The sequence below is a fragment of the Plasmodium gaboni genome, chromosome 10 (assembly GCF_001602025.1).
Source record: "Plasmodium gaboni strain SY75 chromosome 10, whole genome shotgun sequence".
Classification (NCBI taxonomy): domain Eukaryota; phylum Apicomplexa; class Aconoidasida; order Haemosporida; family Plasmodiidae; genus Plasmodium; species Plasmodium gaboni.
Window position 1 is genome coordinate 1313154 of NC_031490.1, and position 16281 is coordinate 1329434.

General features: G+C 17.1%; 3 protein-coding genes across 3 annotated transcripts; 2 read left to right on the top strand and 1 right to left on the bottom strand.

Moving 5' to 3' along the window:
• Nucleotides 1–2476: 2476 nt before the first annotated feature.
• PGSY75_1037400 (hypothetical protein) lies at nucleotides 2477–5947 on the bottom strand (the record flags this gene model as incomplete). The annotated part of the gene is made up of 1 exon (XM_018786133.1): nucleotides 2477–5947. One exon carries the CDS (start codon nucleotides 5945–5947, stop codon nucleotides 2477–2479), a length of 3471 nt encoding a protein of 1156 aa, XP_018641750.1.
• A 2511-nt stretch (nucleotides 5948–8458) lies between these two features.
• On the top strand, nucleotides 8459–10588 carry PGSY75_1037500 (dynamin-like protein; the record flags this gene model as incomplete). Its single annotated transcript, XM_018786134.1, has 1 exon — nucleotides 8459–10588. The coding sequence occupies one exon, from the start codon at nucleotides 8459–8461 to the stop codon at nucleotides 10586–10588; it is 2130 nt and encodes a 709-aa protein (XP_018641751.1).
• Nucleotides 10589–11886: 1298 nt separating this feature from the next.
• Nucleotides 11887–14848, top strand: PGSY75_1037600 (putative DNA repair helicase RAD25; the record flags this gene model as incomplete). Its single annotated transcript, XM_018786135.1, has 3 exons — nucleotides 11887–12026; nucleotides 12190–12971; nucleotides 13101–14848. The coding sequence occupies 3 exons, from the start codon at nucleotides 11887–11889 to the stop codon at nucleotides 14846–14848; spliced, it is 2670 nt and encodes an 889-aa protein (XP_018641752.1).
• Nucleotides 14849–16281: the final 1433 nt, after the last annotated feature.

Sequence of the window (16281 nt, forward strand, 5' to 3'; positions counted from 1 at the left end):
ATATATATATATATGTTATAATAATATCTACATATTATAAATATGAATATATTTTTCTTTATAAATATATTTTTATTTTCTGAAAATAAAAAAAAAAAAAAAAAAAAATTTTTATTATAAAGAATTAAATATTATATTAACAAATGTGATATATATATATATGTATAATAATAAATAATAACTTCTTTTAAAACAAACTTTATATATATATTATATAATAATATTTTATTTTATTTATTATATTTTTTCATTATTTATATGTAAATATATTTTTTTTTCAATTTTTATTCCTTTATTTATATTTTATTTATTTTTTATTATTTATTTATTTTATTTTATTATTTTATGATTTTCCCTTGTTTATTTTCATAATCGCTTCTAAAAAATAAGAAATCCATATTAGCAATATATAATAATATATATAATCTATAATTTATTATATATAATAAAATTATATTATATATATGAATATATTTAAAAATATACACAATTATATATATATAAGGATATATATATTATATCATAATTAAATATGTATATATTTAAATACATGTTCTTAGGGAAAAAAAAAATAAAAAAGAACACATACATATGTAGTATAGTAATATATATATATATATATATATATATATATATATATTTAAATCTATATAGGCGTATTATATTTTTTATACTATAAATACTTGTGTATTTATTTATTTTTTTGTTAATTTTTTTATTTTTTTTAAAGAACTTTCATTATGCCATTATGTTTTTCACAAGTACGAAAATGAAAAATAAAAAAATAAAAAAAAAGGAAACATTAATATATATAATTATATAAAATAAGAATTAATAAATGAAATAAAATAAATAGATGGTGTATTTTAAAATGGAAATTTTAATATTTTAAATATTATATATATATATATATATTATATATATATATATATATATTTATGTTATTTTTTCCAAATTTTTTATATTTATATTTATTTTTACCAAATAATTTAACATAATATCATCACTCATTTAATCATATTTATAAATTATTTTATTAATCAGTATAGTTTTTAATTTTTTTTTTTTATTTATTATAATCTTTTTCTTATGTATATATTATAAAATGGATTATATATAAGAATATAATATAAACATAAGATTTATAAAATAATTTTATATATATTTCATTATAAAATGGAAACCCAAATAATGATAAATATATATATATATAATAATAATAATATATATGTATTCCTTATATATATATATATATATTATAATGTCGATTTATAATTTTACTATGTACCTATTTTATTATTTTACACTTATAATTAATATGATATTTTTAGGGTATTTTTTTCTTCTATCTACTTTTTATATTCAGTATATATATCATTATTCTTTTAATTATTTTTTTTTTTTTTATTATGTATATACATACATTTTATTATTATTCCTTTTTATACATATCTATATAATATATATATGTATATATTATATATATATTATATATTATAGAATACGAAAAAAATGTTAAAGATATTCATGTATGTAGAGTAACATATTTGTTTATAAGATATGGATAAATAAAAATACAATATTTATATGTATATATAATACATATTATATATACATATCGGTTAATATAATATTATGTATGCATATTATCATATATATAATATATATTTTTTTTTAATTGTATGATTATTCTAAAAGGTATTTTTATAAGATATATAAAAATATATAAATTATTTTTTTAATCCTTAAATAAAAAAAAAAAAAAAAAAGTAAAAATTAAAAATATTATTTTTTATTTATTTTCAAATATGTGTTATGACTTATGTTTATATATATGTTATTTTAATCCCCAGGATTATTCTTTTATAATATAAGAAATTAAAAATATATTTATAACTGACAAATTAAAAAATATTATAAGATATAATATAATAATATATGGATTTAATATATTTTATAAGAATGTATCAATTATTCATATTTTGTTTATATATATAAATAGAATAAATATATTTTGCCATTATTTTATTATATTATATATATATAATGTATTTAATTTACTATTTTGTTATTGTATGCTATATTAAATGTCATTTAGAAATTATTTGTTCGCTTTAAATAATATTTTACTAATATATTACCATTTCATATAATATATATTTGAAAGATAAAAATAAAAAAAAGGACCATACTTTTTATATTATCACCTCATCTATTTTTTTAAAAACCTTATATATATTAGAGTAATATGATAATATGGTGATATACCAAAAAAAAAAAAAAAAAAAATATATATATATATATATATATATATAAATTGATATATTTTGTAAAAGTTCAAACTATTATCATTTTTAATAAATTTATCACATGGTTGATTATACATAAAATATATAAGATAAATAAATATATATATTATATATATTTATATATATATATATATATGTGCACATATTTATAATTTTTTTTTTTTTTCTTATACGGTTAGTTTTATCGGTATAAAAACATATGATATATAAAACAAATTAATAAAAAAGTCCTTTTTCATTTTTATGATTATATTGTCATTATCATGTTTTGGACACGAATGGGTATATTTATTGTAATATATAGAAGATTGATAAAAGATTTTTTTAATATTTTCTTCGTTTATTTTTTTTTGAGAAATCATATATAAAAACAAGTCTTCATAATATATGCTGATGGTATTAAAAAGTGTTTCTTCAAAATGTGGGAAATATTTTTTTATGTCTTCCTTATATATATTTATTTTTTCCTTTCTTAATATGATATTATTATTATTATATTCATTTTGTGTTTTGTTTGAATAATTATTAACATTTAAATTTGGTATATATTTTTTCATTTTATTATTTAAATTTAAATATGTTGTTAAAGTTTTGTTGTGATCAAATATTTTTTGGTTATTCTTTTTTAGAAAATATTTAAAAGAATCATTATTTAATTTAATATATATATTTTGAAAATGTATATTTAATTGGAAATATTTACATAAATATAAATAGAATTGATTATATATATATATATATTTTTTTTTTTTTTCTTTTAACTGTGAATATTTTTTAATATTTCTATATAACATATGAAATATTTTTTTAGTGTGTGTTAAGATTTTTTTTCCTTTTATAATATCTATTATTGATAAATATAAAAAAAAAAAGTGTAAGTCTTTAATATTTATATGGCCTATATTAAAATCTATGTTACAAATAGTGTGTGTATCTTGTACATTGATGTTGTTAAAAAAAAAATTAAAAAATTGATAAAATCTCTGATCATTCATATATATATTTTTTCTTGTATGATTTGTTAATACATTTATATATTTTTTAAAATGATTTGTTTTTATTATATAGTGATGATATGTTTTATTGTCATTATTTTTTCCTTTTGTATTTATTTTATTATATATTTTATTATATATTTTATATTTTTTCGTTTTTGTTATATACAAATAATCTAATAAGTTTTGAAAGGTTTCTACACAAAATGATACACATGACTGATTTAAAATTAATATAGGATTTACATATATATGTAAAGATACTATAATTTTTTCTTTTAAATTAAAAAATTGTTTGTTCTTAATTAACATTTGTATTAGCATGTTTGTGATTTTTTCATTAAATAAAGATTTAAAAGAATGAACTGTTATAATTTGAAATAAATACGTATATAAAACGTTTAAATATTTTTTTTCGCCTTTTAATTTATATAAAACTTTTTGTATTAAAGAATCTATAAAGAAATTATTCATTTGATAATTTTTATATTTTAAAAGATACAAAAAGATTAGTATATATTTTATATCAATATTTTCAAAGTTGTTAAGTACATCTATAGATAAATCTTGTAATATAGAATTATTAAAATGTATATTAATATATGAAGAATAGCAGAAGATTAATAACAGATTTTTGAAATTATATTTTTTCATTTTATATTCGATTTTGTTATATACATTTATTAAGAATGAATTTATTTCATTAGATACCTTATGATTTATTTTACTATATGTAATTAATGATACATATATATCTATAATATCTTTTTCCTTATACATATTTTTATCAAAAAGAATTTTTAAATGTGTAAACAATTTATGAAATATTTTTTCGTCAAGTATATTTAGATTTAAAAGTGAATTTAATACAATACAAGCGTTATAAATATCTAAAGTGTTTATTTGTTTATATGCTTCTTTTTTTAAATAATCATATATATTATAATAATTTTTTATGTTTAATTTATTTACATTATATAGTAGGAAACAAAAATCTTTTTTTTTTAACTGTACTAGTTGGTTATTCTGGGGATAAAAATAGTTGTTTTTATTTTTTACAAAATGTTTAACAAGAGATGATATTATTTTGAAATATGTGATGAAATTATAGGAACAATAATGAATATTACAATAATTATAAAAATGATTACCATTATTATTATTATTATTATTATTATTATTATTATTGTTGTTGTTGTTGTTGTAATTATATATTTCATTATTGCTATATATATTTTTTCCCTCCTTTTTATAATCTTCTATATTATACATGTCTGTATTATTAAATATTTGTATTTCATATCCATGCGAATTGTTTAAATTGTCTATATTAATATTATCACTACTATCATAATTTCCATTTAATATATTACTTTTTATTTTCCTCCTTTTCGGTTGACTTACATTTAAATTGATAACAACTGATAATATAATTTCTTCGAAAAAATGTTCATCTTTAAAGTGACTTTTATGTAATATATTCATTAACATATTTAAAGAACAAAAATTTAAAGAATACAAACCAGGAAGCATGAACTTTATGTCGGCTTGTTTATTTATAAATAATATCATTTTTTTCAATTTAATTAATATACTTTTTTTTATACATTCATTCAATTTCATATAGCTATATAAAAACAATATTAAATGATTAAAATCATTTTTATAGAAAAATAAAAAATAAACAAAAAGTTTATACATGTTGTTTTTTAATTCATTTAAATGTTCTAAATTCTCTAAATCATTTAATTTAGAATATGAATAACATATTAATGTTATATCTAAAAGATTCAGCTCGTTTATCTTATTATTATAAATATATAATTTATTCTCATTTTTATTTAAATTTTTATTATTTAATAAATTATTCAATTCATCTTTCTTATATTCATCGTAATCATTATTTATTTTATTTGAATGTACCTTTACTTTATTTTCTATTATATCTATTTGTTCTTTTGTTTGTATTTCTGCTTGAATTTTTTTTTTTGGAATTTCTATTTTATTCTTTTTCCTACATATTAACAAGAGCTTCTTTTGATTCTCTAAAATGGAGTTTAGATTATTAGTAAAAATGTTTAAAAATTGTGGATGAATATATTTGAATGAATTTACAATACTATAAAGGAAAAGAATGATTTGTTTTATGTTCATATGAAAAATAAAATTTATATTATTTAAATTTGTTATATTTCTCCAAAAATATTTTTCCATAAATTGTTTTTTACTTAATAAATGGATTATAATAATAAAATCGTTGTGTGTTATTTCTTGTTTATTTAAAAGATCTAAGAATTCATCAGTAAATTTATATATATTACATAAATCATCTTTTCTACAATATTTTCTAATTCTCCTAACCAATTCTGATTGTTTATATATTTTGATATTATTGACTAAAGATCCATTTTGGTCATTTCTATAATTTTTACAATTTTTGCTGTTTTTCTCTTTTCCTGATTTGATTATATTCTTATCATGAGTATCATTATTTATTTTTACATGTGAACTTTCATTTTTTATGGTTGAGAAGAAGGTAACATGGTTTATTGTTGGTTTTAAAAAGAATTTTTTAAAAAATATATCCAACGGTTTTTTTGTTATTTTATTTATAACATTACATTTTTGTAAATAGTTTTTCATTTAATTATTCGCCCTTACTTTAAACATTTGGAATTTACATACACACTTATAAAAAGGAAGAAATTAAAAAGAGAAGAAAAAAAAAAAAATATATATATATATATTTATATATAGAACATAATATTATATTATGTCATACAATATAATATTTTTATATAAAGAATTTTACGGTAAAAAATTTATCTTTCTTATCTAATTTATATTTTTTATTATTATTTTTTTTAATTATATTAAAATTAAAATAATGAAGAAAACTTTTAATTATATAGTATAAATATATTTTTAGATGACCTTATATAACATATTGTAGAATTATATTATATTATATATATATATATATATATATATATATATATATATTTATATTTATGATGTTTTGCTCTTTATTTTATTATCTATAGATTTTTATTATGTATATAATTTTTAGTACGCATATAATATGCATTGTGTACATTGCTAATATATATATATATATATATATATATATATATTATTATACATATTATATAATATTATATATATTTACACAATTTCCTTTTTTTTTTTTTTTCTATTTTTTTTTACAAATACAGTAAATTAACAAATATTCGAAAAAAGCGTATTTTGTTTTTCGTTTGAAATAAATTTGAACATTTTTTTTTTTTTTTCCTTTATATTTTGTTTTTTTTTGTATTTAAATGGAAAGTAAAAAATTTTTAAAATTTAATAATTTTTAACAAATTTTTATATAGTATATAAAATATGACTTTGTTTTTATTTATTTTTATGTAATTATATTTTATTCTTCTATTTAATATTTTTTGTTTGTTGTTTGTTTTTTTTATTTTTTATAGTTATATTTATATATTATATACAAAATATTTGTATATAAAAAAATATAAAGTGTAATTTTTTTTTAATTTTTTTGTTAACATTGCTTAATAGTATTCTAATATATATATATATATATATATAATATAATATATTATTTTTTAATTTTTTTTTTGTTTTTGTTGTTATATAAAATAAATTACACATATTTATATATTTATTATTAAAATAAAATTAAATAAAAAGAAAAGAAAACGAAAAAAGGATTATAAACCACTTAGACATTTATTATTTGTTTTTATAACATTTATTTTCCATATTTATTATGGAAGAAATATCATGTTATTTTTTTTATATTTTTAATTTTTTTTTTTTTTTTCATATTTATTTTTGAAATTGTAATAAAATGTAGAATTTGAAAAATTAATATTGAAATTAAAAATATACATATGTAATTTAGGCATATAAATATAATGTTATTATTTGTGTGCAATTTATAAATATTTGTATATTTAAAAAAAAAAAAAAAAAAAATTGCATATCAATAATATATTAGGATTTTTGTTATATTAAATAACAGTAATAAATAATATATATACATATATTTATATATATATATATTTATAGATATATATAGATATAATAATTTGAAATATTACAGGCATATTTTTTCACATTAATTTTGCAGTTTATAATAAAAATATATGATTCTACATAATTTTTAAAGATATTAAAAATGTACACATTTGTAAAATAAATAAATATATATATGTTTTATTTTCGAAGGAGTAATATTCTGACAACTGCAAAAAGAATATACTTTCTGTTTAATGTTAATCATTATATATATGACATTCATATTTTATTCTAATTTTTATATAAAGTTTTGATGATGAGATTGAAAAATAAAATACTAGTATGTTTAAAGAATTTATCATAATAATTTATTATGTTATTAATTCTTTTTATTTCTTTTTCTGTGAATATATAATATTTTATACATTTATTGTTTTTTCTCTTATTACATCTACATATATATATATATATATATTTAATTTTTATGTGTAAATATGAGTATAAACCAATTTTATTATTTTAATCAATCATACATCTTATTATTTTGGTTTTGCACGTTTCATATTTTATATTTTTGTTTTTTATTTTTTTCACTGTGACTGTATTTTCCTTACATACTCAAATTTGAATATTTTTATTTTTTTCTTCCCCAATAATACATGTCTTTTATGTTATTTAAAATATAAAATATGATATACTTCTTTTAAATAATATATAATATATATATGTGTGAATATTTATTTGTGTAAACTTGGTGTAATATATATGTATATATATATTTTTGTTTTTGTCTTTAATATTTATATATTTTTGGTATATTACATATATATATATATATATATATATATATAGATATTTTGATTATATATTGAAATTCAAAAGAAATTAATATTTTTATTATTATCATTACTTATTTTTATACACATATTTGTAGTTTTTTTTTTTTTTTTTTTTTTTTGTAAAAACAATATTTCGTTTGTTGTAATTATATGATTAGAGGTTATAATTTCAGATTTTAAATTTATCCATTATAATAAGTTTACATAAAGAGCCAGAAAAAACATAATAAGAACTATGTATTATTATTACTATTAAATATATATATTTTTATGTATACATTTTAGAATGGATAAATTAGTACCGATTGTAAACAAATTACAGAATGTTTTATCATCTTTTATTAGTAGTGAAACTTTGAGCTTACCACATATAGCAGTGGTAGGTGCTCAGTCAGTTGGAAAAACCTCATTACTAGAATCATTAGTAGGTTTGAGTTTTATGCCTAAAGGAGAAGATATAGTAACTCGAACTCCTATAATAATTCAGCTAACTAATTCTAAATCAGATGATTGTTATTGTACCTTAACATATTGTGATTATGATAATAATAGAGTAGAAAAACATATAGATGATTTTTCTATTTTGAATGAAATATTAATTGACGTTACAGAAGAAATTACTGGAGGAAATAAATGTATTAAAGAAACTCCTATTATAATTGAGATTCATAAAAATGATGTTTTGGATTTAACTTTAATTGACTTACCTGGTTTAACAAAGGTCCCTGTAGGGAATCAACCACAAAATGTAGAAGAGCAAATAGTAAATTTAGTAAATAAATATATAAAGAATCCTAATTGTATCATTTTAGCTGTTTCATCTGCTAATATTGATTTAGCTAATTCAGATAGTTTGAAAATGGCTAGAAATGTAGATCCAAAACATGAAAGAACTATAGGTGTAATAACTAAATGTGATATGGTTGAAAAACCTGAAATATGGAAGAAAATGATTAGTGGGTCCCTTTATCCTTTGAAGAAAGGTTTTGTAGCTGTTGTTTGTCGAAGTCAGAAAGATGTAGAAGATAATATTACTATTGAAATGTCTATTAAAAAAGAAGAAGAATACTTTAGTCAATGTATTGATTTTTCAAATCAAATGGAATGTATTATGGAATGTGGTATAAAAAATTTAGCCAAAAAATTAAATAATATATTAATTGAACATATCAAAAATACAGTACCATTTTTAAAACCTAAAATTGATTCATTAAAAAGTATTGAAGAAGAACGATTATTAGAATTAGGTGAACCTATGGATAATATGAATCGTTCAGAATATTTAGCAGTATTAGTTAATTATATAACAAAATTTTCACAACAATATCAAGATATCATAGATGGAAAAGTATTTTATAAAGATAGAGTTGATGAATTAAAAGGTGGAGCACGAATACATTATATATTTAATGACTGGTATATAAAATCATTAAATGATTTCTCACCATTAGAAATGTTAACAGATGAAGAAATTCGAATAGCAATAAGAAATTCTAGTGGTCCAAGAGGAGCATTATTTGTACCAGAAAGTGCTTTTGAAACTTTAATAAAAAAATTAATAAACTGCTTAAAGGAACCTTCACTACGTTGTGCTGATCAAGTATATGAAGAATTATTAAAAATAGTTGATAATTGTCGTATAGCAGATATGGAGAGATTTACTAATTTAAAGAGTGCTATAAATGAACAAGTTAAAATATTATTAAAAGATTGTTTACAACCAACTAAAGAAATGATAAAGAATTTAATGTTAATTGAATTATCATATATTAATACAAGTCATCCTGACTTTTTAAATGAACATTTTATGAAAAATGTATATGATAAAGATAATGATTATATAGATGAATTAGATACAGTAGTTCACCCTAAAAATAATCATAAAATGTTACAGCGTCCAAAAAGAGAATTTCAAGAAACATGTGGTAGTAATATGAATTATTCGACTATACACCATAATAATACATATAAAGAAGAAATGAAAATGTGGAAACCTAAAGAAGATATGAAATCTTATAGAAATAAAGAAGGTACCAAAATTACTAATATAAATAATAATAGAGAAAATGTTTTTGTTTTACCAGTGATTCCCGAAAAAATTATACCAGAATATTCATCTTCTTCTAAAGAAATAATAGAAATCGATTTAATAAAATCACTAATAAATAATTATTTTAATATTGTTAGAAAACATATAGCAGATGCTGTACCTAAAGCAATTATGCATTTTATGGTTAATACATCGAGAAAAACTATGCAGAAGGTTTTAATATCAAATTTACATAATGGGGAACTTTTCAACTTATTTAATGAATGTTCATCTATTAAAGTAAAAAGAAATAACTGCAAAAAAAATCTCGAATCTTTAAATCAAGCAATAAAAATGTTGGCCGAAATTAGGAACCAAGAAGTTTAAAATGATAAGGTTTTTATGTATAGGCAAAAAAATGAGGGGAATAAAACCATCATATATATGTAAATATAAATAAATAAATAAATATATATATATATATATATATATTGGGGATCTATCTCCTTTGGGAAAATCATCCATTTTTCTTTTTCTTTTTCTTTTTCTTTTTTTTTATATTTATAAATATCTATCATAATACTATCCATTTAAAATATTTAACAATCTATAAATTTTTCTTCACATATATATAATATATAAAAAAAAATACATTGAAAAATATATTTTCTATAATATAAATATATATACATACATATTTTTTATTTTGAACTTAAAAATAATTATGCATTTGTCAGACATATATATTACACTTGCATAAAACATATAATTTTTTTTTTTTTTTTTTCCATTGTTTTTTTAATCTTACAATTACAATTACAATTACTTTTTGTTATATAAATTAAAAACAAAAAAATTTAAAACACTAAAAAAAATAAAAAAAAATACAAGAAAAATAAAGAATATTTATAAATAAATATATGTACTTATTTTTTATTATTAAGCAAATTATATATGCGAAAAAAAAAAAAAATTTTAAATGTAAAAATATATATATATATATATATATATAATATATATGTATATTTTTTTTTATAGAAAATTTTTTTCACCCATGTATTATTTTTTTTTTTTTTTTTTTTTTTGGGGGGTTCACAATAAAACAAAATTAAAAAGAATATATTTATATAATATGATATATTAATAATTGTTTAGTCCTATAAAATTTAAAATTATTATAATAATTCAATAACTAATCTTTATATTGAATTTTATTAAATATATATATAATATAATATATATACATATATATATTATATCATTTGTTTGTAAATTTTCTGTAAATTTTAATACATTATATATAATATAAATATATATATATTTATATTATAATAAATGACTTTATATATTATTGTTTGATATTATAAACTCTTATTCATATTCTCTTTCAATATTAAGAATATCTTTTTATAATTTTAAATACAAAATCGAATACTTTTTCTTTTTCTTTTATTTTTTCTAAAGATTTATGTCAATACAATTTTATTCTGAAAAATATAATGAAAGTTTTTGGGAATAATTTATAATTTTTTTTTTTTTTTTTTTTTTTTTTTTTTTTGTTCTTTTATTATATATATATATATATATATATATATATATTAATTCGTCCGCCTTATTATATCATAATTGAATATAAATTTGTCAAACCTATATATATTTTTTATATATAATGATATATTTGAAAGATGGATAATTTGAAGGATCCATCTAATTATATCCCCAATTTGTCTCATACAAGAGGTTCAAGGAAAAGATCAGATATTTTAAATGAGAATTATTATGCAAAAAATTTAAAAAGACGTAAATTGAAGGCTGCTAAGAAATTGTAAATATATATATATATATATATATATATATATAAGTGCATAATAATTGCAACCCCCAAATTATCTCAACTATTATTGTTATTTATTTATTTGTATAGATTCTTATATATATATATATATATATATATGTACATTTGTATTTATATTTTTTCTTCTTTTCAGAAAAGAAAGCACAAATGGAGAATTTACAAAAAAGGTAAAAAAACAACTAAAAGATTATTATGAAATGCGATTTGATAAAAAGGTAATAAATTTACCTTTTAGCACAGATTCGATAAATATACAACAAAGGGGTTTTCATGATTATAGTAAAGATATGAAATTAAAAAAGAATCATATGAATAAACCCTTGTGGATATGTTCAGATGGATTCATATATTTAGAAATGTTTAATAGTTGTAGTAAGCAAGCATCTGATTTTTTAATAACAATAGCTGAACCAATATGTAGACCAGAATTAATTCATGAATTTCAGTTAACTATTTTCTCTTTATATGCTGCAATATCAGTAGGTATAACTCTTGATGAATTATTAATTAATTTAGATAAATTTTCTAAAAATGTTTTACCTAATGAATTAATATGTAATATCACTAAAAGTGCTGAATCCTTTGGAAAAGTGAAATTAGTGTTAAGGGAAAATAAATATTATATAGAAGCTACAAACAAATCAGAGTTAGATTATTTATTGAATAATGATACAATCCAGAATGCAAGAATATATTCTACTGATAATAATAATGATAAAAATATGAAAAGTTTGTATAATTTGAATAATAGATTATTGGATAGTAGGCATAGAGATAATAACAAAAATGATAATAAAAACAATAGCAATGATAATAATATAGAGAAAACTACGAATAATTTATTCAGTGAAGAACAAAAAGGAAAGGATTGCTACTTAACATATGAGGCCCCAGTGTTGGATACAACCCAGTTAGGTAATACCACAGGACATATATAATATATATATATATATATATATATATATATATATAATATACATAATATATATGTATACATATTTGTTCATTTTTTTTTTTTTTTTTTTAAATATTATCCCCTTGTAGGATTTAAAATTAGCGAAAGTGAAAAACAATTAATGATGGAAGAAAAGAAACATGCGAATTTAAATGCAAACGATAATTCTACAAATACTGCTGAAGTATATTCATTTGAAGTAAATTGTGATAAGATAGAAGAAGTAAAACAAGAAGCTTTGCAAACAATGCAAAGACCTTTATTAATGGAATATGATTTTAGAAGGGATAAGAAGAATCCAAATTTAATATGTTCTTTAAAGAGTCATGTTCAGATAAGATATTATCAAGAAAAGGCACTTAGGAAAATGTTTAGTAATGGTAGAAGTCGTTCAGGTATTATAGTGTTACCTTGTGGTGTGGGTAAAACGTTAACGGGTATAACTGCAGCAAGTACTATTAAAAAGTCTGCTTTATTTTTAACAACATCAGCTGTAGCAGTAGAACAATGGAAGAAACAATTTGAAGATTTTACAAATATTCATCCAAGACATATTAGAATATTAACATCAGATTATAAATTAGATTTGTGGCCTATTAATGAAGCAGGTGTTTTAATATCAACATATACTATGCTTTCCTATTCAGGAAAAAGAAGTGAACAAAGTTTAAGAATAGTAAATGATATAAGAAGAAGAGAATGGGGTTTATTAGTTTTTGATGAAGTACAATTTGCTCCAGCTCCATCATTTAGAAGAATAAATGATATTGTTAAATCACATTGTAAACTTGGTTTAACAGCTACATTAGTAAGAGAAGATTTATTGATTCGAGATTTACACTGGATTATTGGTCCTAAATTATATGAAGCTAATTGGGTAGAATTACAAAATAAAGGTTTTTTAGCAAAAGCATTATGTAAGGAAATATGGTGTAGTATGCCATGTTCCTTTTATAAATATTATTTAAAATCAAATAGCTTTATTAAAAGAAGATTATATACATGTAACCCTCGAAAATTAATGATGTGTGAATATTTAATAAAATACCATGAACAGAATAATGATAAAATTATTGTTTTTAGTGATAATATATTTGCCTTATTACATATAGCTAAAACTTTAAATAAACCATTTATATATGGTAAACTATCACCAATTGAAAGAATAGCAATTATTAATAAATTTAAACATGACTCTTCCATTAATACCATATTATTAAGTAAAGTAGGAGATAATGCTATTGATATACCCATAGCAAATGTTGTTATACAAATTTCCTTTAATTTTGCTTCACGAAGACAAGAAGCACAAAGATTAGGAAGAATTATTCGACCAAAAAATAAAGCTAATGAAAAAAAAAATATTAATGACCCTGATTCTTTTTTTTATAGTTTAGTCAGTAAAGATACAATCGAAATGTGTTATTCAGATAAAAGACAAAGATTTCTTATTAACCAAGGATATGCTTATAATGTCCTTAGTGATAATATTGTCGATTTTAATAAACTTAATTTGGTTTATAAAAATAAAAAAATTCAAGAAAATTTACTCAAATGTATTTTGGCTAGTACGGATGATGGAAATATGGATGAAGATGATGATTTATTTGAAGACCAGACTTTTAAGAAAGATAATACTAAAGTTAATAAGAGCAATTCTAATATTTTATTAAATAAAAAAGACGATTCATTAAAGAAAATAGATAATACTACAGGAGGATTATTAAAATTATCATCAAATATGGATGTAACATTTGCTGATAAAAAAAAAGTACCCACAAAAAAATTTGCAGATAAGCATATACTTTTTAGAAAATTTTTAAGTCAAAATAAATGAATTTGTTTAATGTTATTTTTATATTAAAATATAGTTTGTTTAATTATGTTTTTTTTTTTTTTTTTTTTAATAACAATAGATAAATATTGAATATGATAATAACATTTATATAAATATCTTTCAAAGGTTTAAATATTAAATATATTAATTTATCACATAATAATAAAGTAGATTTCTTTGTTAAAATATTTATATTATTAGATCATATTATTGAATATGTTAAACGCATAAATGTGTTATATATATATATATATATATATATATCATTTCGCACATATCTTAACCCTAATAAGATAATATACATAACATATTTATATATCATTAGTTGAATCCATATTTTTGTAAAAGGTTAGAAGAAAAAGTAAAGTATCAACATTTGAAAAATACATGAATAAATTTTCAGTATTAACATATAAGTTAGATTCTCAATAATTGATGAACTGATAAATTCAAATATGTTTTTCTATATATGAAAAAAAAAAAAAAAAAAATTTATATATCTACATATAAAATTATAAGAAAAAACATATTTTCATGTTATTCCACTTGATTATTAATATGAGAAATTATCTTTTGTATGTATATAATTAGAAAAAAACCTCAAAAAGATTACTTACATTTTGAGTTTTATTTATACATAAATTTATTTACTTATTTATTGGTTTCTTTGAATTGTTTGTTATTAACAAATATATCAAAAATTATTATAAATAAATAATTATATATTTTATAGATATGTATAATAATTAAAAAACAATTTTATTAATATTGTTTCTATATACTTATAAAATAATAATATTATGTGGATATGATGAAATAAATATATTGTGTATATTATATAAGATAATTAATATATATCTTCATATATAAATATATATCATTAAAAAAAAAAAAAAAAATACGAACTAATAAATAAAACTTAATAAGAACAAATTTTTAATTAATATTTTATTTTATTATTATTTTTTTAAATATTATTATATAATATTTATATAATTATAAAATGTATGTATTATATATATATATATATATTTTAAAATATGGTTTATTATTATAAAATATATATTTACATATCATATTATTACCTGTGATAACTATGGATAATGTATATCATATATTTATTTATAATATAATCCATCATATATAAATAAATGTATAAACTTTAATTATATTATTGTATATATAATATATATTATATATATTATATTTATTTACATGTAAATTATATATCTATTAAATCTTTTTTTTTTTTTTATTTTTTTTTTTTTTTTTTTATTTTATAATAAATATAATTCTTTTTTTTTAAAAATAAAAATTAAATTAAAAAAAATATATTAAAAAAAAAAAAAAATAAAAAAAAAAATAATAATAAAAATTTTTAATTATAATAAAAAAAAAAATATAAAAATATTAGATAAATTTAAAAAATAAAA